General features: G+C 52.6%; 2 protein-coding genes across 2 annotated transcripts in view; one reads left to right on the top strand and one right to left on the bottom strand.

Annotated features, from left to right (window-relative positions):
• The window catches only part of RYR1 (ryanodine receptor 1 (skeletal)), a 179040-nt gene extending 158691 nt beyond the window's left edge, over positions 1-20349 (top strand). The window contains exons 88-103 of the mRNA XM_011973401.1: positions 1-108; positions 1211-1281; positions 2431-2575; positions 4957-5043; positions 6359-6610; positions 7495-7625; positions 9731-9773; positions 10400-10530; positions 10628-10688; positions 12305-12451; positions 12694-12828; positions 17518-17674; positions 18720-18784; positions 18873-18973; positions 19310-19361; positions 20112-20349. Of these exons, the coding sequence (XP_011828791.1) occupies positions 1-108; positions 1211-1281; positions 2431-2575; positions 4957-5043; positions 6359-6610; positions 7495-7625; positions 9731-9773; positions 10400-10530; positions 10628-10688; positions 12305-12451; positions 12694-12828; positions 17518-17674; positions 18720-18784; positions 18873-18973; positions 19310-19361; positions 20112-20207 (1782 nt within the window). The 3' untranslated portion in view covers positions 20208-20349. The remainder of the gene's footprint in view (positions 109-1210; positions 1282-2430; positions 2576-4956; positions 5044-6358; positions 6611-7494; positions 7626-9730; positions 9774-10399; positions 10531-10627; positions 10689-12304; positions 12452-12693; positions 12829-17517; positions 17675-18719; positions 18785-18872; positions 18974-19309; positions 19362-20111) is intronic.
• An 82-nt stretch (positions 20350-20431) lies between these two features.
• The window catches only part of MAP4K1 (mitogen-activated protein kinase kinase kinase kinase 1), a 38384-nt gene continuing 36694 nt past the window's right edge, over positions 20432-22121 (bottom strand). The window contains exon 28 of the mRNA XM_011973402.1: positions 20432-20603. Coding sequence (XP_011828792.1) covers positions 20534-20603 — 70 coding nt within the window. The 3' untranslated portion in view covers positions 20432-20533. The remainder of the gene's footprint in view (positions 20604-22121) is intronic.

The following is a 22121-nucleotide window of genomic DNA, read 5'->3' on the forward strand; positions in this document are numbered from 1 at the left end:
GGCCCCTTCCGGCCCGAAGGGGCTGGCGGTCTCGGGGACATGGGGGACACGACGCCTGCGGAACCGCCCACGCCCGAGGGCTCTCCCATTCTCAAGAGGAAGCTGGGGGTGAGAGAGCAGGCGGGGACTTTGGGGTTTTGGAAAGATGAGGCATTGAAGGGAGGAAGAGAGCCCGACTGGGTATAAACACACCGAGAAGAGAGAACTGGCCAGAGGGATAGGCACACGCAGGGCGCACGCACCCACGGAGGACGCACACGGGGACTGAGCGGGCGCCGGGCAAGAGAGACGCTCAGAGACAGAGGGATACACAGACACACAGAGAGACTTAGAGATAGAAACCTGGAGAAAGGGCCGGGGAGAGAGAGTGCAGGGCCGGGCAGAGTGCAGGGCCCAGGAGAGGTACAGAAAATGATACCTGGAGAGCCAGAAAGAGTAAGAAATCCAGAGACCAAATTAGAAGGCAAGAAAGACCAAAACGAAGTCGGGCGCGGCGGCTCACATCTGTGATCCCAGCACTTTGGGAGGCCGAGGCGGGCGGATCACCTGAGGTCAGGAGTTTGAGATCATCCTGGCCACGGTGGTGGAACCCTGTCTCTACTAAAAATACAAAAATTAGCCGGGCGTGGTGGTATGCGCCTGTAATCCCAGCTACTAGGGGGGCTGAGGCAGGAGAACCGTTTGAACCCGGGAGGCGGAGGTTGCAGTGAGCCAAGATGGTGCCACTGCACTCCAGCCTAGGCGACAGAGCGAGACTCCGTTTCCAAAAAAAAGGAAAGGAAAAGAAAGACCAAGACTAAAAAAAGCTTCCAGACAGGGTCAGGGCCACTAGGAAAAGACCCTCGGAGATACTGGTGTGGGAATGAAGTACCCCATGGAGGAAGGAACCCCAAACATCCTCAGGCGCTTGGTGCTGGGAATGCCATGGTGGGGCGCAGAGGTCAAGGTGGTGGGAAGCAGTGGGAGACAAGCAGAGCTGCACTTGGAGTCAGCCCGACCCTGCGCAGTGCTTTGGGCAAAGGTCTTCACCTCGATGAGCCTCAGTTTCCCCTCTGTAAAATGGGAGTCATAATCTGCCTCTTTCTAGTGGGGAGAAGTGTAAAACTTAGATTACCCAGGGGAACTAAGAAAGGAGATGAGAGGAACAGGCAAGCAGCCCTGAGAAGCGCTTGGGATGGGGACTCAGCCCTGATGGTTGCCCCGCCCCTAGGTGGATGGAGTGGAGGAGGAGCTCCCGCCAGAGCCGGAGCCGGAACCAGAACTGGAGCCGGAGAAAGCAGAGTGAGTGGCCTTGGGGCCGAAGTGCCCAGCCCCTATCACTGCCTCCCTCCTAGACTAGGAGCCTCCAGAGATCAGGCCCCGGGGCTGTCCTGGCCACCCTGTGTCCTCGGTGTCACCCAGCCCAGACTCAGGCACGGAAGAGAGGCTCTGAGAAAAAGAATCAAGAAATAAATGCTCCAGCTTGAGCACTATTTAAAAAAAATTAAAATTGGCCGGGCACGCTGGCTCACGCCTGTAATCCCAGCACTTTGGGAGGCTGAGGCAGGTGGATCACGAGGTCAGGGGATCGAGACCATCCTGGCTAACACGGTGAAACCCTGTCTCTACTAAAATACAAAAAAATGAGCCGGGCGTGGTGGTGGACACCTGTAGTCCCAGCTACTTAGGAGGCTGAGGCAGGAGAATGGCATGAACCGGGAGGCGGAGCTTGCAGTGAGCCAAGATTGCACCACTGCACTCCAGCCTGGGCAACAGAGCGAGACTCCGTCTCAAAAAAAAAAAAAATTTAAATTAGCCAAGCATGGTGGTATGTGGAGAGACTGAGGTGGGAGGATCACCACTGCACTCCAGCCTGGGCAACAGAGCGAGACTCCGTCTCAAAAAAAAAAAAAATTTAAATTAGCCAAGCATGGTGGTATGTGGAGAGACTGAGGTGGGAGGATCACCACTGCACTCCAGCCTGGGTGACAGAGCAAGACCCTGTCTCAAAAATACAAAAACAAAAAAAACAGAAAAATAAAAACTCCCATCTAACCACCAGGCCATCACATGTGCCTTCCCTCTGCGTGGAACACAGGCCCCCATGCTGCCTCTGAGTCTCTCTCATCCTTTCCAATTCTCCAGGACACCTGACCCCCTCCTAAGCTGAGGAAGTGTCTCCTCCAGATTCCCACAACCCCCTGAGCTTCCGGCATCCCAGCCCTGACCACTCTGGGCTGTCACTGCCTGGTGTCACTGTCACTGCCTGTCTCCCACATTGGACTGGAGCCTCATAAGGGCAAGTCCTGATTATCTCATCATCCCATGTACCCAGCACCATCCAAACCTGGGCCAGGCATGGGGCGGGCCCCCGACGAATGGTTTTGAATGAATGAACTCATGCATTGCCTGCCCTGTCACCTCCTGACCTCTCTCTGTCCTGCCTTGCAGTGCCGAGAATGGGGAGAAAGAAGAAGTTCCCAAACCTCCACCAGAGCCCCCGAAGAAGCAAGCACCTCCCTCACCCCCTCCAAAGAAGGAAGAAGCTGGGGGTGAATTCTGGGGAGAACTGGAGGTGCAGAGGGTGAAGTTCCTGGTGAGGATCCAGCCAGGTCACTTGAACCTTCTTCTCCCCGGGAACCCCACCTCTGGTGCCCACCTCTCCTGCTCACCCTGTTCTTGAGTTCACCTGTTCAAGCTCATCTCCAAGAAGAACCCTAGCTGGGGAGAGGGCAGAGGCATCCCCAGACCTGAGAACAGGGTAGCATTTTCAGATGGCCCTCACTTGGTTCCTTGTCCCCTCCCTGCTCACAATCCTTATTCCAACCTCCACACCTCTGTTCATCGGGGTCACCCACCCACACTTCCACCTCCATCCTTTATCCAGAGCTACATTCAATGAGGCCACCGCTCTGGCCTTCCCACCGTGGCCTGTTCTTGGCTGTCAGCCTTTAGAGTCTTAGTCCCTCCGTTACTCCCAGTGCTGCTGTGGAGGTCTGAGCTCTCTCCCAGCTCCTGGGGAAGCGCTCATCTCATCCAGGCCAGGAAGAAGGGTGGGTGTTCGGAGGCAGGTCCCAGGGTTCCCTCCATCCTGTCTCCTCTCCAGGCCTGGCCTGATAGGAGGGGGTAAGGGAGGCTGGACACGGTGGCTCACGCCTGTAATCCCAGCACCTTGGAAGGCTGAGGCGGGCGGATCGCCTGAGGTCAGAAGTTCAAGGCCAGCCTGGCCAACATGGTGAAACCCCATCTCTACTAAAAATACAAAAAAAAAAAAATTAGCCAGACATAGTGGTGTATGCCTGCAATTCCAGCCACTCAGGAGGCTGAGGCATGAGAATCGCATGAACCCAAGAGGCAGAAGTTTCAGTGAGCCGAGATCGCGCCACTGCACTCCAGCCTGGGCGACAGAGCAAGACTCTGTCTCGAAACAAAAGTTGCAGGGGAGGGCGGTGAAGGAATCATGTGGAACGAAGGTGGTTCGTGAGAATTTGTGGGAAGAATGAGGGATGGAGGGAAAGGTGGAGAGAAAGAGGGAGAGATGGAAGATGTTCCCGGCCATGTGAGGGGGCTCATGCCTGGAATTCCAGTACTTTGAAAGGCCAAGGTAGGAGGATCGCTTGAGCCCAGGAGTTTGAGATAAGCCAGGGCAACAAAGGGAGATCCCTGTCTCTATAAAAGAAATTTTTTTCTTTTTTTTTTTTTTTTTTTTTTTTCTGTTGCCCAGGCTGGAGTGCAGTGGCGCGATCTCAGCTCACTGCAAGCTCCGCCTCCTGGGTTCAGCCTCCTGGGTTCACGCCATTCTCCCACCTCAGCCTCCCGAGTCTGGGACTACAGGCGCCCGCCATCACACCCGGCCAATTTTGTGTATTTTTAGTAGAGATGGGATTTCACCGTGTTAGCCAGGATGGTCTCCATCTCCTGACATCATGATCCGCCCGCCTCAGCCTCCCAAAGTGCTGGAATTATAAGCGTGAGCCACTGCGCCCAGTCGAATTTTTTTTAATCTTTTTTTTTTTTTTTTTTATTACTGCTCCTTGCAGAGCAGGGCTACCCTATAGGCAGTGCACCCAGAGTAGCCAAAATTGTTTTTTTAATTAGCTGGGCGTGGTAACACTTGCCTGTAGTCCCGGGTATTCAGGAGGCTGAGGCGGGAGCATCACTTGAGCACAAGAGGTTGAGGCAGCAGTGAGCTATGATTGCGTCACTGCACTCCAACCTGGGTAACAGAGCAAGACCTTGACTCAAAAAAAAAAAAAAAGAAGTTCCCTTTCATCTTCTGTAAAGCAGACAGGGTGACCTCACTCAGGGAGCAGCATGCCAAATGGCTTGGAGCTTGGACTCTGGAGCCTGACTGCCTGGGTTCAAATCCCAGCTATGCCACTCATTGGCTATGTTACCTTGAGCAAGACTCCACTTCCCTGAGCCTCAGTTTCCTCATCTGTAAAGTGCGCATAACGGTAGTACCCACTTCACAGTGCTGTGCTGAGCATTAAACAGGTTCTTGCAAATCTCTTAGCCCAGATGTTGGTATAAGCAAGCACTCAATAAATAGGAGGTTGAGGCCAGGCGCGGTGGCTCACACCTATAATCCAGCACTTTGGGAGGCCGAGGTGGGTGGATCACCTGAGGTCAGGAGTTTGAGACCAGCCTGGCCAACATGGCGAAACCCTGTCTCTACTGAAAATACAAAAATTAACTGGGTGTGGTGGTGCACGCCTATATTCCCAGCTACTCAGGAGGCTGAGTCGTGAGAATTTGAACCCAGTAGGCAGAGGTTGCAGTGAGCCAAGATGGCGCCACTGCACTCCAGCCTGGGTGACAGAGCAAGACTCCGTCTCAAAAATAATAATTAATTAATAGGTTGTAGGAACAGATATTGAGAGCCCGGGTGCTTTGACTGTGGGTAAATGATGGGATGAATTCTCCAGGGAAGAGGCTGATCTGTGAGTGCTTTCTCTCTTTTTGTCTTCTCTCCAGAACTACCTGTCCCGGAACTTTTACACCCTGCGGTTCCTTGCCCTCTTCTTGGCATTTGCCATCAACTTCATCTTGCTGTTTTATAAGGTGCTGGTCCTGAAGGGCCGGGAGGGTCAGGCCCTTATCCATGCTGTGGGATGGGAGGCTCAGCCCCCATCATAATTTCAGGGTTCCTCCAGTGAAGTGACAAGGCATTGGGCTCAGGGTCCTTAGGAGGGTTCAGGCTGGACACCTGGATCCTGGGATCCCCCTCCATGGGGGTGAGTAGGGGATACCTGGATCCATCTGGGACAGAAACCTGAGTGCCTGTGGGAGTTAGAACAGGAGCAGGAGCTGAGTTCTCTGCTCAGCTCGGCCACATGCCAGTCCTGTGTGCCTGGCTGCAGGCCCTCAGATCTCAGCAACACCCACTGATTCCGTTAAGCATCTTTGCTTTCACGTAAGCTAAACAGAAGTTTGCAGGGAGGAAGAAACAGTCCGCTCACAGAATGAAAGGAAAGGGCTAAGAACCAGGCCTCCTGAAAGACAAAGGGACCCTTGGGGTCTTGCCAGGGGTCTAGATAACAGGACAGTAAGGTAGACTAGAGAGATCGAAGCATGGCTTCTGTGGGACCCAGTCCTGCTCCACCGCCCACTGGTGCATGACGTTAGGCAAGGTGCTTACCGTCCCTGAGCCTCAACCCTCTCATCTGTAAAATGGAATACCTCTTAGTGCTGTGGGGATTGAAAGAGGATAAGGCACCAGGCACAGTGGCTCACGCCTGTAATCCCAGGACTTTGGGAGGCCAAAGTAGGTGGATCACCTAAGTCAGGAATTCAAGACCAGCCTGGCCATATGGTGAAACCCCGTCTCTACTAAAAATACAAAAACATTAGCTGGGCATGGTGGTGGGCACCTGTAATCCAAGCTACGCAGGAGGCTGAGACAGTAGAATCCCTTGAACCCGGGAGGCAAAGGTTGCAGTGAGCCAAGATTGCACCACTGCACCCAGGCTGCGTGACAAGAGCGAAACTCCGTCCACCCCACCGAAAAGAAGAGGATGAGTATGTGTAAGGCACTTAGAGCAACAGTACCTGGCATATAAAAAGCACGGTGTAAATGTTTAACTGCTACTAATTTTCGTGTTAGTGTTAATATTAGTGGGCAGTCTCTTTAGAGCTCCACTATGAAGATGAACCAACTCTGTCTTCAGTTCTGTGCCACTCAGTTCAATAGGCTAATTCCCAGGTCAGAGTCTGATTTGCTAGCTAGGGCCCTGGTCCCACCCCTTGATCTTGATTGACAGCCACACCAAGACTGTATCTGGTATGGCCCCAGTCCAATCTCAGGAACGGAGGCTCAATTTTGGGAGTGGGCTCTGCATGTGGCAGACCCACAGATAGATCTCTGTCCCCATTTCAGGTCTCAGACTCTCCACCAGGGGAAGACGACATGGAAGGCTCAGCTGCTGGGGACGTGTCAGGTGCAGGCTCTGGTGGTGGCTCTGGCTGGGGCTTGGGGGCCGGAGAGGAGGCAGAGGGCGATGAGGATGAGAACATGGTGTACTACTTCCTGGAGGAGAGCACAGGCTACATGGAGCCCGCCCTGCGGTGTCTGAGCCTCCTGCATACACTGGTGGCCTTTCTCTGCATCATTGGCTATAACTGTCTCAAGGTGGGCCCATGGCCATGGTTCTGGGGCAAGGGCTTATTGGCTGGGTGGGGGTGGGGGCGGTGCTGGAGTACTGGCTGGGGCTGGGGACCCTCACAGTGGCTGGGACAGAGGGGGCCCAGGGTTGGGGTGACGGCTGGGGAACTGGGTACAGGATTGGGGTCTCCAGCAAGGATGATAGGGGTCTCCAGCAAGGATGACATTCAAATTGGGAACGGTCTTGATACTTTACTATTGGATGAACTTTACTATTGGAGTTCTTTGGGCTTAAAACTTTCATACATGCTGTTCCCTCTGCCTGCAAAGCTTTGCCCCGCTTCCACCTCCTTGCACCTGCCTCTGTTTTATTCATCCTTCAGTTCTGAGTTCAGACCTCCCTCCTTGGGAAGCCCTAGGTGGCATCAGGCACCACTCCTGGATTCCCACAGCTCCCCTGTTCTCACATCCTGGACCGATCCCTCTGCCTGTGCCCCACCCCCATTGTGGCCCTGACCCCTCTATGCCCCTATATCCCAGCCCTGACACCCCTGCCTGTGCCTCTCCACTGCCAGCCCTATCCCCTCTGCCTGTGCCCCCCAATTCCAGCCCTGACTCCTCTATCTATGCCCCCCATCCCGGCCCTGATCCATCTATCTTTGTACCCACATTCCAGTCATGACACCTCTGCCTGCGCCTCCCCCATCCCCGCCCTGACCCCTCTGCCCATGTCCCCCACATCTCAGTCCTGAGCCCTCTGCCTGGACCTCCTCATTTCTACCCTTATCACTGGGAAAGCACTTCTGATGTGGGGTCACACACAGACTCCAGCAAGATCTCATGGCTTCTGCTGAGACTGTGGTCCAGCCAAGGTGCCTGACACCCACCCTTGGCCTCCTCCCACTATCCAGGTGCCCCTGGTAATCTTTAAGCGGGAGAAGGAGCTGGCCCGGAAGCTGGAGTTTGACGGCCTATACATCACAGAGCAGCCCGAGGACGATGACGTGAAGGGGCAGTGGGACCGACTGGTGCTCAACACACCGTAAGGACCCAGCCCCCACCTCAGGGTGGCAGCAGGAGGGGACCTGGGTTTCCACCCAGTCCAGGATGGGACCCAAAAAAACTAAGGTTTCAGGCCAGGCACGGTGGCTCACGCCTGTAATCTCAACACTTTGGGAGGCCGAGGCGGGCGGATCATGAGGTCAGGAGTTGAAGACCAGCCTGGCCGACATGGTGAAACCTCCTCTCTACTAAAAGTACAAAAATTAGCTGGGCGTGGTGGCATGTGCCTGTAATCCCAGCTACTGGGGATGAATCAGGAGCATCACTTGAACCTGGGAGGTGGAGGATGCAGATCACACCATTGCACTCCAGCCTGGGCAACAAGAGTGAAATTCCGTCCCCCATGCCCCTGGCAAAAAAAAAAAAAACCTAGGGTTTCAGTCCCTGCAGGCCCTGCCTCATTCTCCCCAAGCCTTACTCTTCCTTTCAATCAAAGAGGCACATTTCCCGTGCATCACAGCATCTGTGTGGGTGAGGGTGGCACACGGAGATTCCTAGACTTGAGGCCTGGAAGTTCCTCTTCAGTGACTCTGGGGTGTGAGCCCAGGAACCCGTGTTTTAAACCCTGTCTCCCGGTGTGATTCTTACTCAGGCGCAATGGGTGCAAAATAAAAAAACATGGCCGGGCGTGGTGGCTCACACCTGTAATCCCAACACTTGGGAGGCCAAGGTGGGCAGATCACTTGAGGTCAGGAGTTCGAGACCAGCCTGGCCAACATGGTGAAACCCCATCTCTACTAAAAATACAAAAAGTAGTCTCTACTAAAAATACAAAAATTAGCCAGGCATGGTTGTGGGCACCTGTAGTCTTAGCTACTGAGGAGGCTGAGGCATGAGAATCACTTAAACCTGGGAGGTGGAGGTTGCAGTGAGCCGAGATTGTGCCTCTGCACTCCAGCCCGGGCAACAGAGCGAGACTCCGTCTGAAAAAAAAAAAAGAAAAGAAATCATTAGGGGCCTTAGGGGCCGCACTCAGTGGCTCACGCCTGTAATCTCAGCACTTTGGGAGGCTGAGGCGGGAGGATCCCTTGTGCCCAGGAGTTCAAGACCAGCCTGGGCAACATAGGGAGACCTCTGTCTTTAGAGAAAAAAAAACTAAAAAGTTAGCCAGACATGCTAGCCTGGTTAGCGCATGCCTGTAGTCTTAGCTACTTCGGAGGCTGAGGCAGGAGGATAGCATGAGCCCAGGAGTTCCAGGATGCAGTGAGCTATGATTATGCCACTGTCCTTCAGTCTGAGTGACATAGCAAGACCCTATGTCTGGGGGGAAAAAAAAGAATAGGAATTGGAAGTGCAATGAATCGAAGCACTTCAAATAATTGTAAATCTGTGAACTCATAATCAATCGTCACTCCACCCTCTCAAACAACAAAACTCGGTAGCCATACTTGAGGATGTTAGGGCATCAATTTGTCTCTTGGAAAACTGGTCAATAAAGGGCCAGAATCATGAAATTAAATGAAATCAACCAGTATGAGGAAGGAGGCAGTTCCACTGGAGTTGGTGCTGGGTCAGGCTGCTGGTTTGGACTCCTTCCCGCCTGTCACCACGCCAGAGCCTCTTTATCACAGTGCCATTCTGAGGTCTTTTTTGCACATCTGGCTCTGAATGCAAATTCTCTACCTCATCTGGGGTCCAGCAAAGATGGCAGGGGGGGTCCCCACTGCTCAAGGTTCCTACAAGAAAAGCAGTGGAGCCAGGCACGGTGGCTCACGCCTGTAATCCCAGCACTTTGGGAGGCCAAGGTGGGTGGGGGGATCACCTGAGGTCAGAAGTTCGAGACCAGCCTGACCAACATGGCAAAACCCAGTCTCTACTAAAAATACAAAAATTAGCCGGGCATGGTGGTGGGCCCCTGTAATCCCAGCTACTCAGGAGGCTGAGGCAGGAGAATCGCTTGAACCTGGGAGGCAAAGGTTGCAGTGAGCCGATAACACACCACTGCACTCCAGCCTGGGCGACAGAGTGAGACAGAGAAAAAAAAAAAAACAGTGGGATTTCAACCCACCCCCCAATGTGACTGACAGCTCCGATCCCTCTGGCCCTAACATCTCACACTCACGCGCGCTCTCTCTCTCTCGGCAGGTCTTTCCCCAGCAACTACTGGGACAAGTTTGTCAAGCGCAAGGTGAGAGGACATGGATGCACTGGGTCCTGGATTAGGTCCCTGCCTGCCACCAGGTCGTCACAGGCTTGCCGAGCACTTGCTTGGTGTGTGACCTTGGGCAAGAGGTTTTTTTGCCTCTCTGAGTAGCACCTCAGTTTCCCCATGGGGAGATGGGTATAGTAAGCACACTTCCCTTTCTTGAATGGGCACATGGAAGGAGCAGAGCATCAAGGCTGGGGGCAGTGGCTCACACCTGTAATCCCAGCACTTTGGTAGGCCAAGGTGGGCAGATCACTTGAGGTTAGGAGATCAAGACCAGCCTGGCCAACATGGTGAGACCCTGTCTCTACTTAAAATATAAAAAATTAGCTGGTGTGGCGGCGGGCACCTGTAATCCCAGCTACTCAGGAGGCTGAGGCAGGAGAATCACTTGAACGTGGGAGGCAGAGGTTGTGGTGAGCAGAGATGGCGCCACTGTACTCCAGCCTGGGCATCAGAGGGAGACTCTGTCTCAACACAAAACAAAACAAAACAACGCACCTCTCATTTCTCGTTCAGAGTTTGGAGTGTCCCCAGAACCCCCTTGCAGGCCACGACACACACCACACTCCAGCTGTGTCTACACAGCTTGACGCTCTCTCGTGCAGGTCCTGGACAAACATGGGGACATCTACGGGCGGGAGCGGATTGCTGAGCTACTGGGCATGGACCTGGCCACACTAGAGATCACCGCCCACAATGAGCGCAAGCCCGACCCGCCACCAGGGCTGCTGACCTGGTGAGCCTAGGACGCCCCTGCACGGGCCTGGGGCATGCAGGGGAGGTGACTGGGGTCTGACACTCAAGCATATCTCCTCCGACCCCCGCCCCCACAGGCTCATGTCCATCGATCTCAAGTACCAGATCTGGAAGTTCGGGGTCATCTTCACAGACAACGTGAGCAGGGGCCCGCAGATTGGGGAGGGACTCTGCAGGGGTAGGGCGTTAGGAGGGTTCCCAGCTTGGGGGATTCCTGACCAGAGAATGACTCCTGGGACCCTGAGTGGCTGTGACCCTAGGGTGCCTTCTTACTCACACAAGGCTCCTTATCCCCCCAGACATCGTTTTATTATTATTACTATTTTTTTTTAAATAGCTGGGATTGGGTGTGGTGGCTCACACCTATACTCCCAACACTTTGAGAGGCCAAGGCTGGTGGATCACTGGAGTCCAGAGCTTGAGACCAGCCTGGACAATATAGTGAGATCCTCTCTCTACAAAAAATTTAAAAATTAGCTGGGGCTGGGCGTGGTGGCTCACACTTGTAGTCCCAGCACTTTCGGAGGCCGAGGCAGGTAGATCACTTGAGGTCAGGAGTTCAAGACAAACCTGGCACTGGGCATGGTGGCAGGTGCTTGTAATCCCAGCTACTCGGGAGGCTGAGGCAGGAGAATGGCTTGAATTCAGGAGGTGGAGGCTGCAGTGAGCCAAGATCGCACCACTGCACTCCAGCCTGGGTGACAGAATGAGAATCCGTCTCAAAAAAAAAAAAAAAAATTAGCCAGGCAGCCAGGCACAGTGGCTCACACCTGTAATCCCAGCACTTTGGGAGGCAAAGGCAGAGGATTGCTTAAGCTCAAACATTTAAGACCAGCTTGGGCAACTTTTGTAGAGACGGTGAAACCTTGTCTCTACAAAAAATACAAACATTAGCCAGGTGTGGTGGCACACACCTGTAGTCCCAGCTACTCAACAGGCTGCAGTGGGAGGATGGCTTGAGCCCAGGAGGCAGAAGTTTCAGTGAGCTGCGTGTTCACCACTGCACTTCAGCCTGGATAACAGAGTGAGACCCTGTCTCTAACAAAAAGCAGAGAGTGGCCAAGTGCGGTGGCTCAGGCCTATAATCCCAGCACTTTGGGTTGGGAGGCCGAGGTGGGTGGATAAATTGAGGCCAGGAGTTAGAGACCAGCCTGGCCATCATGGTGAAACCCCAGCTCTACTAAAAATACAAAAAGTAGCTGGGTGTAGTGACCCACACCTATGGTCTCAGCTACTTGGGAGGCTAAGCAAGGCTAAGGTAGGCTTAGCCTCCTTCACTTGGACCCTGGAGGTGGAGATTGCGGTGAGCTGGGATTGCGCCATTGCACTCCAGCCTGGGTGACAAGAGTGAAACTCCATCTCAAAAAAAAAAAAAAAAAAAAAAAGAGGAAGAAATGAGGGAGTTTCACTATGTTGCCTGGGCTGGTCTTGAACTCCTGACCTCCAGTGATCCTCCTGCCTCAGCCCCCCAAAGCGCTGAGATTACAGGCATGAGCCACCACACCCGGCCCAGAACATCCTTTGGCTTCCTCAGTGTGCCCTTGGATTCCCAGATTATTTCCTTCTGCAGGGGGCTCTCATCTCCCCGCAGGATGCCTTCTCACCCAGAATGCCCCGTCCTCCATGTACTCCCCAGCCAGGGCTGGCACCCGACCCCCAGGGCATAGCTGACTCTCCCGAGTGGCCCCTACCCTCCAGAGTGCTCCTCATGTGTCCCTGCCTTCCCCCTGACACCTGGCCCTGTGCGCCCACAGTCCTTCCTGTACCTGGGCTGGTATATGGTGATGTCCCTCTTGGGGCACTACAACAACTTCTTCTTCGCTGCCCATCTCCTGGACATCGCCATGGGGGTTAAGACGCTGCGCACCATCCTCTCCTCCGTCACCCACAATGGGAAACAGGTGTGGGGAGGACCTGGCTGTGGGGCGTGGGCCAGCAGGGACCAGCGTGGCAGTGGGTGGTGGAGGGGTGAGGGCCGGGCAGCTGGGCTGAGGAGGGGCAAGGCCAGGCGGGGCCAAGCCAAGGGTGTGTGGGGCAGCAAGGTAGAGCCACGGGGACTGAACTGGGGCCAGGACCCAGAATGGGCGCGGCCAGGGGAGGGCAAGCCCAGGGCGGAGCTGATTTGGCCCCGTCCTGCCCCCAGCTGGTGATGACCGTGGGCCTTCTGGCGGTGGTCGTCTACCTGTACACCGTAGTGGCCTTCAACTTCTTCCGCAAGTTCTACAACAAGAGCGAGGATGAGGATGAGCCTGACATGAAATGTGACGACATGATGACGGTGAGCCCCTCCCCCAGCGCCCTGGGACCCTTCCTTCTCCCATCTGTTGAAGGGGTTAATAATGGTACCTCCAGGCCGGGCGTGGTACCTCCAGTCTGCAATCCCAGCGCATTGGGAGGCGGAAGCGGGAGGATCACTTGAGTCCAGAAGCTGGAAACCAGCCTGGGCAACAAGGCAAAAATCCCGTCTCTATAAAAAATGTTAAATATTAGCTGGGTGTTGTGTTGTGTGCCTGGAGGCTAAAGCAGGAGGATCACTTGAGCCCAGCAGTTTGAGGCTTCAGTGAGCTACGAATGGGCCACTACACTCCATCCTGGTAGACAGAGGGACACCTTGCCTCTAAAAAATGAAAATAGTACCTACAGTTTGGCAAGCTGATGCATGCCAGGCACATTTTGGTTTTTTTGGTTTTGGTTTTTGTTTTTTTCAGTCAGAGTCTCGCTCTCTTGCCCAGGCTGGAGTGCAGTGGCACAATCTCGGCTCACTGCAACCTCCACCTCCCGGGTTCAAGTGATTCTCCTGCCTCAGCCTCCCAAGTAGCTGGGACTACAGGCATATGCCACCGTGCCCAGGTAATTTTTGTATTTTTAGTAGAGACAGGGTTTCACCATGTTGACCAGGATGGTCTCCATCTCTGCCTGTGCCCTTGTGATCCACCCACCTTCGCCTCCCAAAGTGCTGGAATTACAGGTGTGAGCCACCGCGCCCGGCCATGTCAGGTACTTTGAACAGTGCCAGGCAAATGAGTGCTCCACATCTGTTGGCCATTGTTTCAATATTATTTTAGCTGAGGTTTTTTTGTTTTTTTTTTTCCTGAGACGAAGTCCCAGGCTGGAGTGCAGTGACATGATCTCAGCTTACTACAACCTCTGTCTCTCAGGTTCAAGTGATTCTCCTGCTTCAGCCTCCTGCCTCCTGAGTAGCTGGGATTACAGGCAAACACTACCACGCCCAGCTGATTTTTGTGTTTTTAGTAGAGCTGGGAGATCTCACTATGTTGGCCAGGCTAGTCTTGAACTCCTGACCTCAAATGATCCACCCACCTTGGCCTCCCAAAGTGCTGGGATTACAGGCCTGAACCACCACACCCAGGCTTATTTGAGCTTTTCAAACGGATTATTATTGGAAAGGTACTCAGGGAGCTTGCCCTTGCCACTTATGAGCCATGTGATTTTTGGACAGGCTACTCAACCTCCTCCCTATGCCCTGGGGGCTTCACTTGTAAAATGAGTGTGTAATTGTAGTTGCTTGTAGGACTAATAGGTGCTCCCTGGCTATCGAAGACTTAAAAGACTTAGACTAGTGCCTTGCACATCCTCAGGATTATATAGATGTTAGCTTCTATCATCATTATCCACAATTAAAAGTTTCATCCAGGCCAGACGCAGTGACTCATACCTGTAATCCCAACACTTCGGGAGGCTGAGGCAAGAGGATCGCTTGAGCTTAGGAGTTCGAGGTTGCAGTGAGCTATGATTGCGCCACTACACTCCAGCCTGGGTACCACAGTGAGACTCTGTCTCAAGTTTAAAAAAAAGTTTCACCCAAGGTATACCCAGCGTTCAATGCGTATTTATTTTTTCTCTTCTATTCTAATAATGGTGATCATAGCCCCAATTGATATGAACTTACTAGAGACATAGGCCACAATTAAAAGAATCATTTCCCAGGTTTATCTCCAAAGATGTCCTGTAATCTTGCTCCCTGGGTTCCTTCCTGCTCTCAGGACAAAGTCCAGCTCCTCAACCTGACATCTGAGGCCCTTCCAGACACGGCCTCACTGCCTACAGCCTTGTTTTCATTATAGTCACTTATCTTAGCTTTTACTCTAGGATGACTGTGTTCTCTCACATCCTGGGAACACAAAAAGAACAAGTGTATGTCGGGTGCTGTGGCTCACGCTTTTAATCCCAGCACTTTGGGAGGAGGCTGAGGCGGGCGGGTCACCTGAGGTCGGGAGTTCGAGACCAGCCTGCCCAACATGGAGAAACCCCGTCTCTACTAAAAATACAAAATTAGCCGGGCATGGTGGCGCATGCCTGTAGTCCCAGCTACTCGGGAGGCTGAGGCAGGAGAATCGCTTGAACCCGGGAGGTGGAGGTTGCAGTGAGCCGAGATCGCGCTACTGCACTCCAGCCTGGGCAACAAGAGCGAAACTCTGTCTCAAAAAAACAAAACAAAACAAAACAAAACAAAAAAACAAACAAACAAAGACTTAGACTAGTGCCTGGCACATCCTCAGGATTATATAGATGTTAGCTTCTATCATCATTATCCACAATTAAAAGTTTCATCCAGGCCAGACGCAGTGACTCATACCTGTAATCCCAACACTTCGGGAGGCTGAGGCAAGAGGATCGCTTGAGCTTAGGAGTTCGAGGTTGCAGTGAGCTATGATTGCACCACTACACTCCAGCCTGGGTACCACAGTGAGACTCTGTCTCAAGTTTAAAAAAAAGTTTCACCCAAGGTATACCCAGCGTTCAATGCGTATTTATTTTTTCTCTTCTATTCTAATAATGGTGATCATAGCCCCAATTGATATGAACTTACTAGAGACATAGGCCACAATTAAAAGAATCATTTCCCAGGTTTATCTCCAAAGATGTCCTGTAATCTTGCTCCCTGGGTTCCTTCCTGCTCTCAGGACAAAGTCCAGCTCCTCAACCTGACATCTGAGGCCCTTCCAGACACGGCCTCACTGCCTACAGCCTTGTTTTCATTATAGTCACTTATCTTAGCTTTTACTCTAGGATGACTGTGTTCTCTCACATCCTGGGAACACAAAAAGAACAAGTGTATGTCGGGTGCTGTGGCTCACGCTTTTAATCCCAGCACTTTGGGAGGCCAAGGCAGGTGGATCATCTGAGGTCAAGAGTTTGAGACCAGTCTGGCCAACATAGTGAAACCCCGTCTCCACTAAAAATACAAAAATTAGTGGGATGTGGTGGTGTGCGCCTGTAATCCCAGCTACTTGGGAGGCTGAGGCAGGAGAATCTCTTGAACCCTGGAGGCGGAGGTTGCAGTGAGCCGAGATCGCACCATTGCACTCCAGCCTGGGCAACAAGAGCAAAACTCCATCTCAAAAAAAAAAAAAAAAGTACAAAAATTAGCTGGCTGGGGTGGCACATACCTGTAATCCCAACTACTCAGGAGGCTGAGGCAGGAGAATCTCTTGAACTCGGAGGTAGAGGTCGCAGTGAGCCAAGATTGCACTACTGCACTCCAGCCTGGGCAACAGAGCAAGACTCTGTCTCAAAAAAACAACAAAAAAAAAACCAAGTGTAAAGTTGTTCCCAAATGCCAGGTAGACCATGCTCCCTCACCACCTCCATTCAGACCCTTCTTGCAGCTCCCCATCCACTGCAGATAAAATCGAATCACCCCGCCACGGCTTACAAAGCCTGGGAAGATCTGGCCTGGCCTGGGTCTAACCACAAACCCTCTTGCTTTTTGCTTTCTGGCCGCCTGGTCCTCCTTCAGTTCCCCTAGGACTGCGTGTTTCCTCCTGACTGAAGCCCTTTGCACCTGATGTTCTCTCTGTCCCCTAGCCCAGGCCGACATACACACACACACCCCATTCACTTGATACCTCACCTTTCCACTTAAATGCTGCGTCCTACAGGAAGCCCCTGACCACGGGCTGGGCCGGGGCCTACAGAGCCACGTGTCCAGGCCCTGCCTCATCTCTCTCCCTGCTCTCCTGCACAGGAGCTCTATTTTCCAGCCTCACCCAACCATTTTCAGTTCCTCACGGCAGCAAGCTGTATTCTTTCCTCACTGATGGTGTTGCAGCGTGTGGCTTTCTCTGCCAGGAACACTCTCTCCCACCACCCCTCCACCTAACGCCTCCTTTAGGTTTCAGCTCACACCTGCCTCCTCTTCCAGGAAGCCTCGCCTGATCACTTAGGCTGGATCAGATGCCTCCAGTGGGCTGTTAAAGCTTCCAGCGCTTCCCCCAGCTCATCCCTGGTCACACTGTGCCTCCCCACCCCAGCCCCGACCCTCTGCCTGTGCCCTCCCATCCCGGCCGTCACTCCTCTGCCTGTGTCCCCACATCCCAGCCCTGACCCCTCTTTCTGTGCCCTCCCATCCCAGCCCTCACCCCTCTGCCTGTGCCCCCCAACCCTGGCCCTGACCCCTCTGCCTGTGCCCCCCAACCCTGGCCCTGACCCCTCTGCCTGTGCCCCCCAACCCTGGCCCTGACTTCTGCCTGTGCTCCCCACCCAACCCGGCCCTCACCCCTCTGCCCATGCTCCCTGTGGGACTCTGCCTGTGCCCCCTGACCCTGGCCCTGACCCCTCTGCCTGTGCCCCCCCACATCCTGGTCCTGACCCCTCTGCCTGTGGCCCCCTATCCCGGCCCTGACCCCTCTGCCTGTGCCCCTCGTCCTGGCCCTGACCCCTCTGCCTGTGCCCCTCGTCCTGGCCCTGACCCCTCTGCCTGTGCCCCTCGTCCTGGCCCTGACCCCTCTGCCTGTGATCCGCACCCAACCCAGCCCTCACCCCCCTGCCCATGCCCTTCCTGTCACAGCCCTAACCATTTCTGGCTGTTGGTCCCTGTCTGATGCTGTATCTCTGAGGCCTCTGAGGGCAGGGCCCAGGGCTGTCTCAGTCGTTACTGTACCTTCAACCCTGCCTATCCCGGGGCGCTGAATGAATGAGTGACCAGTGTGCTCCCTTTCCTCAGTGTTACCTGTTTCACATGTACGTGGGTGTCCGGGCTGGCGGAGGCATTGGGGACGAGATCGAGGACCCCGCGGGTGACGAATACGAGCTCTACAGGGTGGTCTTCGACATCACCTTCTTCTTCTTCGTCATCATCATCCTGTTGGCCATCATCCAGGGTCAGTGCTGGGAGTGGGCGCTCAGGGCCCGGAGGGAGGCTAGCTCCGTGGCTAAGAGTGCAGGCCCAGGATCCAGTCGGCCTGGATTCATGCCCCATCTCTACCTCTCGCTACTGTGAGACCCTGGGCAAGTCGCCTCTTGGGGCCTCAGTTTCTCCATCTGCAAAACAAGGGCGTCAGTGGTACTGACCTCATAGGTTGTGATCAGGATTAAGTCAATGCATAGGCGCTCAGTGTCTGGCTCATATCAGTGCTCAATAAAGGCCTGAGATATTTATGTTATACATATATGTATATTATATATATTTTATATATATATGTATATTATATATATTATATATACATATATTATATGTATATTATATATATTTTATATATATATGTATATTATATATATTATATATACATATATACATATATGTATATTATATATATTTTATATATATATGTATATTATATATATTATATATACATATATTATATATACGTATATTACATATATGTATGCGTGTATGTGTATATATAAATATACATATATACACACACATACACACACACATATCTATATATATATATATTTTTTTTTTTTTTTTTTTTTGAGAGGGAGTCTCGCTCTGTTGCCCAGGCTGGAGTTCAGTGATGCGATCTTGGCTCACTGCAACCTCTACCTCCCAAGTTCAAGCGATTCTTCTGCGTCAGCCTCCCCAGTAGCTGGGACTGCAGGCACGTGCCAACACGCCCAGCTAATTTTTTTTTTTTTTCATATTATTAGTAGCGATGGAGTTTCACCACGTTGGCCAGGCTGCTCTTGAACTCCTGACCTCACATGATCCTCCCGCCTCAGCCTCCTAAAGTACTGGGATTGCAGGCATGAGCCACCGCACCCGGCCAATAAAGGCCTAATATTATCTTCTTAGGAAGTGAGATTAGGGGTGAGATTAGGGAGATGGGGGATGGAGGGCAAGCCCTGGAGGTACCTAGCTGGAGAGGGAGGAGTCTGAACAAGGTCAGAGGTTGGGCTCTGACTCGTGTCCTGCCACCCCAGGTCTGATCATCGACGCTTTTGGTGAGCTCCGAGACCAACAAGAGCAAGTGAAGGAGGATATGGAGGTGGGTCATGTCTGGGGGTAACCCAGAGGGATTACGGGATTCAGGGGGTCAAGTGGGCCTCCACTCTGATGTCTCTTGCCACTCACAGACCAAGTGCTTCATCTGCGGAATCGGCAGCGACTACTTTGATACGACACCGCATGGCTTCGAGACTCACACGCTGGAGGAGCACAACCTGGCCAATTACATGTGAGCACGGACACACTGGCCAATCAGGAGGGTGGGAGGCATGGCTGCCAATAGCTAGGGGCGGGGTCCTTAGCTTTGGCCAGTTAGGAAAGGGGGTGTGGTGTCCATGTGGGCAGATTCCCTGCCAGCCAATCAGAAGGTAAGGGTGGGGCCCCGGGCGCTGGTTCACACCTGTAAGCCCCTCACTTTGGGAGGCCAAGTGAGGAGGATAACTTGAGGCCAGGAGTTCGAGACCAGCTTGGGCAACATAGCAAGACTTTCTCTCTACTATAAATAAAAAAATAAAATAAGGTAAGGGTGGTTCAGACTTGTCTCCTGTGGTCCTCTCACCCTCAGGTTTTTCCTGATGTATTTGATAAACAAGGATGAGACAGAACACACAGGTCAGGTAAGGGGGTGTTAATGGGAGGACAGTGGGCAGGACATGGAGTCCTTTCACATAAGGCCAGTCAGTAGGTGGCAGTAAAAAGCTCCCATCAATATCAAGGGTTAAGGCTGGGACTGGTCGCGGTGGCTCACGCCTGTAATCCCACCACTTTGGGAGGCCAAGACGGGTGGATTACTTGAGGTCAGGAGTTCGAGACCAGCCTGGCCAACATGGTGAAATTCCGTCTCTACTAAAAATACGAAAATTAGCGGGACGTGGTGGCGCACGCCTGTAATCCCAGCTGCTTGGGAAGTTGAGGTGGGAGATTGCTTGAACCCAGGAGGCGGAAGTTGCGGTGAGCCAAGATCATGCCACTGCACTCCAGCCTAGGCAACAGAGTGATACTCCGTCTCAAAAAAATGGGTTTGGGCTGGGCGTCCTGGCTCACGCCTGCAATCCTAGCACTTCAGGAGGCCACAGCGGGAGAATTGCTTGAGGCCAGAAGTTCAAGACAGCCTAGGCAACATGGCGAGAGAGACCCTGTCTCTATTAAAAAATTAGCCAGGGGTGGTGGTGTGCACCTGTAGTCCCACCTACTCTGTAGACTGAGGCAGAGAATCGCTTGAGCCAGGAGGCTGCAATGAGCTGCGATTGCTACCACTGCACTCCAGCCTGGGCAACAGAGCAACACCCTGTCTAAAAGTATATATATATATATGTCTCAAGGGTTTGAAGATGTGACCAATGAACTCCTTCTATCCCCAATCCTAGGAGTCTTATGTCTGGAAGATGTACCAAGAGAGATGTTGGGATTTCTTCCCGGCTGGCGATTGTTTCCGCAAGCAGTATGAGGACCAGCTTAGCTGAGACCCCCAGCTGGCTCTCCACCCCCACCTCAAGTGCCTTATTCTCACAGCAAGTCCCTTAGTCCCCAAGCTCCTCCCCCTAAGGCAGCTGGGGGAGAGGTGACCCAGTACTGGAAAATAAATCTGTGCTACGCCCCCCAGCATCATTGTGTTGGGCTGTTGAAATTTTGGAGGAGTGGGCATCCAGAAATTGTTTCCCCCAAGAAAAACAAGATGACAGCAGAGGCTGAAGTCACGTTTATTGGGAGAAGAGGACATGCCATGACCACTAGTGCGTCTGTGGGGGAGGGGGGTGCAAGGACTAGTTCCTAACACCCCCCTAGGGACTCATTCCTGGATGTAGAGGTTGCTGGGAGCAGTAGGATCATCCACTGGGCGTGTCTCCACCACTACAGGCCTGTGGAAGGAAGAGAGAAGTCAGTTCATTTATTCATTCATACGTTCATTGATTCATTCATTCACAAAGTAGTTAACAGAGACTGTGCCAGCCCCATGCGGAACTATAGCAGTGAACGGGCAGACATGGTCCCTGCCCTTGGAAAGCTCTAGAGAAGGAGATCAACGTGAATCAGTGAATTACTTGAAAAAAGCATGGCATGCCTGGCAGGGAAACCTAACCCAGGAGGTCAGCCCAGACTCCCCAGAGAATGGATGGTGCAGCCTGAAGGAGGATTAGGAGGGAACTTGGTGAAAGGGCAAGGAAGAGTGTTCTGGCCGGGGAGAACAGCCTGTGCAAAGGATTTGAGGTGGGAGAAAGGCTGGGACTTGGCTGAAGATGTCCTGGCCTTGTGGGCTGTGGCCAGGATTGAGTCTTTATCTTGAGGCCACAAGAGGATTTTAACCAGGGAGAGAGTGACACGATCAGATCTGGATTTAAAATGACCCTTCTGGCATGTCAAAAGGACACAGGGGCTCCTTAAGGTGGTTCCCACTGGCTAAATTTGAGACCCTTTGTGCCTCAAAATAAATAATGACAAGGCCGGGCACGGTGGCTCATGCTTGTTAGTGATAGACTATAACCCACAGAATGAAAATCCCTGAGACCATGCTGGTATAAAGAAAGAAGGGATGGAGAAGACACAGCTCTTCTTTAGAGTAGAATGCCAACTAACACACGCAGAAGGAAACAGAATCAGAAAATCACCATTTATTGTTAGTAACCACCTAACAATAATAGATTCAGAGAAAAAATCAATTGATTCTAAAACTAGTGGGCAGGCCAGGTGCGTTGGCTCACACCTGTAATCCCAGCACTTTTGGAGGCCGAGCGTGATGATCACATGAGGCCAGGAGTTCAAGACCAGCCTGGCCAACATGGCGAAACCCCACCACTACTGAAAATACAAAAATTAGCCGGGTGTGATGATGCACGCCTATAATCCCAGCTACTCAGGAGGCTGAGGCAGGAGAATTGCTTGAACCTGGGAGGAAGAGGTTGCAGAGGCGAGATCGTGCCACTGCACTCTGATGTTTGAGATCCAAGGGGATCTCAAAACGACAACAAAAAACAAACAAAAAACAATAAAACTAGTGGGTGAAAATCTGATGAGAAACAACATATTTACAGACTATTTACATAGTCTCAATGAATCTGCCCCAAAAGATACTTCTTATTACAAAGAAAAACAGAGGCTGGGTGTGGTGGCCCATGCCTATAAGCCCAGCACTTTGGGAAGCCTACGCAGGTGAATCACTTGAGTCCAGGATTCCAGACCAGGCTGAGTAATATGGCGAAACCCTGTCTCTACAAAAAAATACAAAAATAAGCCAGGTGTAGTGTGGTAAGCGCCTGTCATCCTAGCTATCTGGGAGGTTGAGGTGGGAGGATTGATTGAGCCCAGGAGGTCGAGGCTGCAGTGAGCCATGATCGCGTCACTGTACTCCAGCCAGAGTGACAGAGAGACCCTATCTTTTT

The sequence above is a fragment of the Mandrillus leucophaeus genome, unplaced genomic scaffold (assembly GCF_000951045.1).
Source record: "Mandrillus leucophaeus isolate KB7577 unplaced genomic scaffold, Mleu.le_1.0 Scaffold137, whole genome shotgun sequence".
NCBI lineage: Eukaryota > Metazoa > Chordata > Mammalia > Primates > Cercopithecidae > Mandrillus > Mandrillus leucophaeus.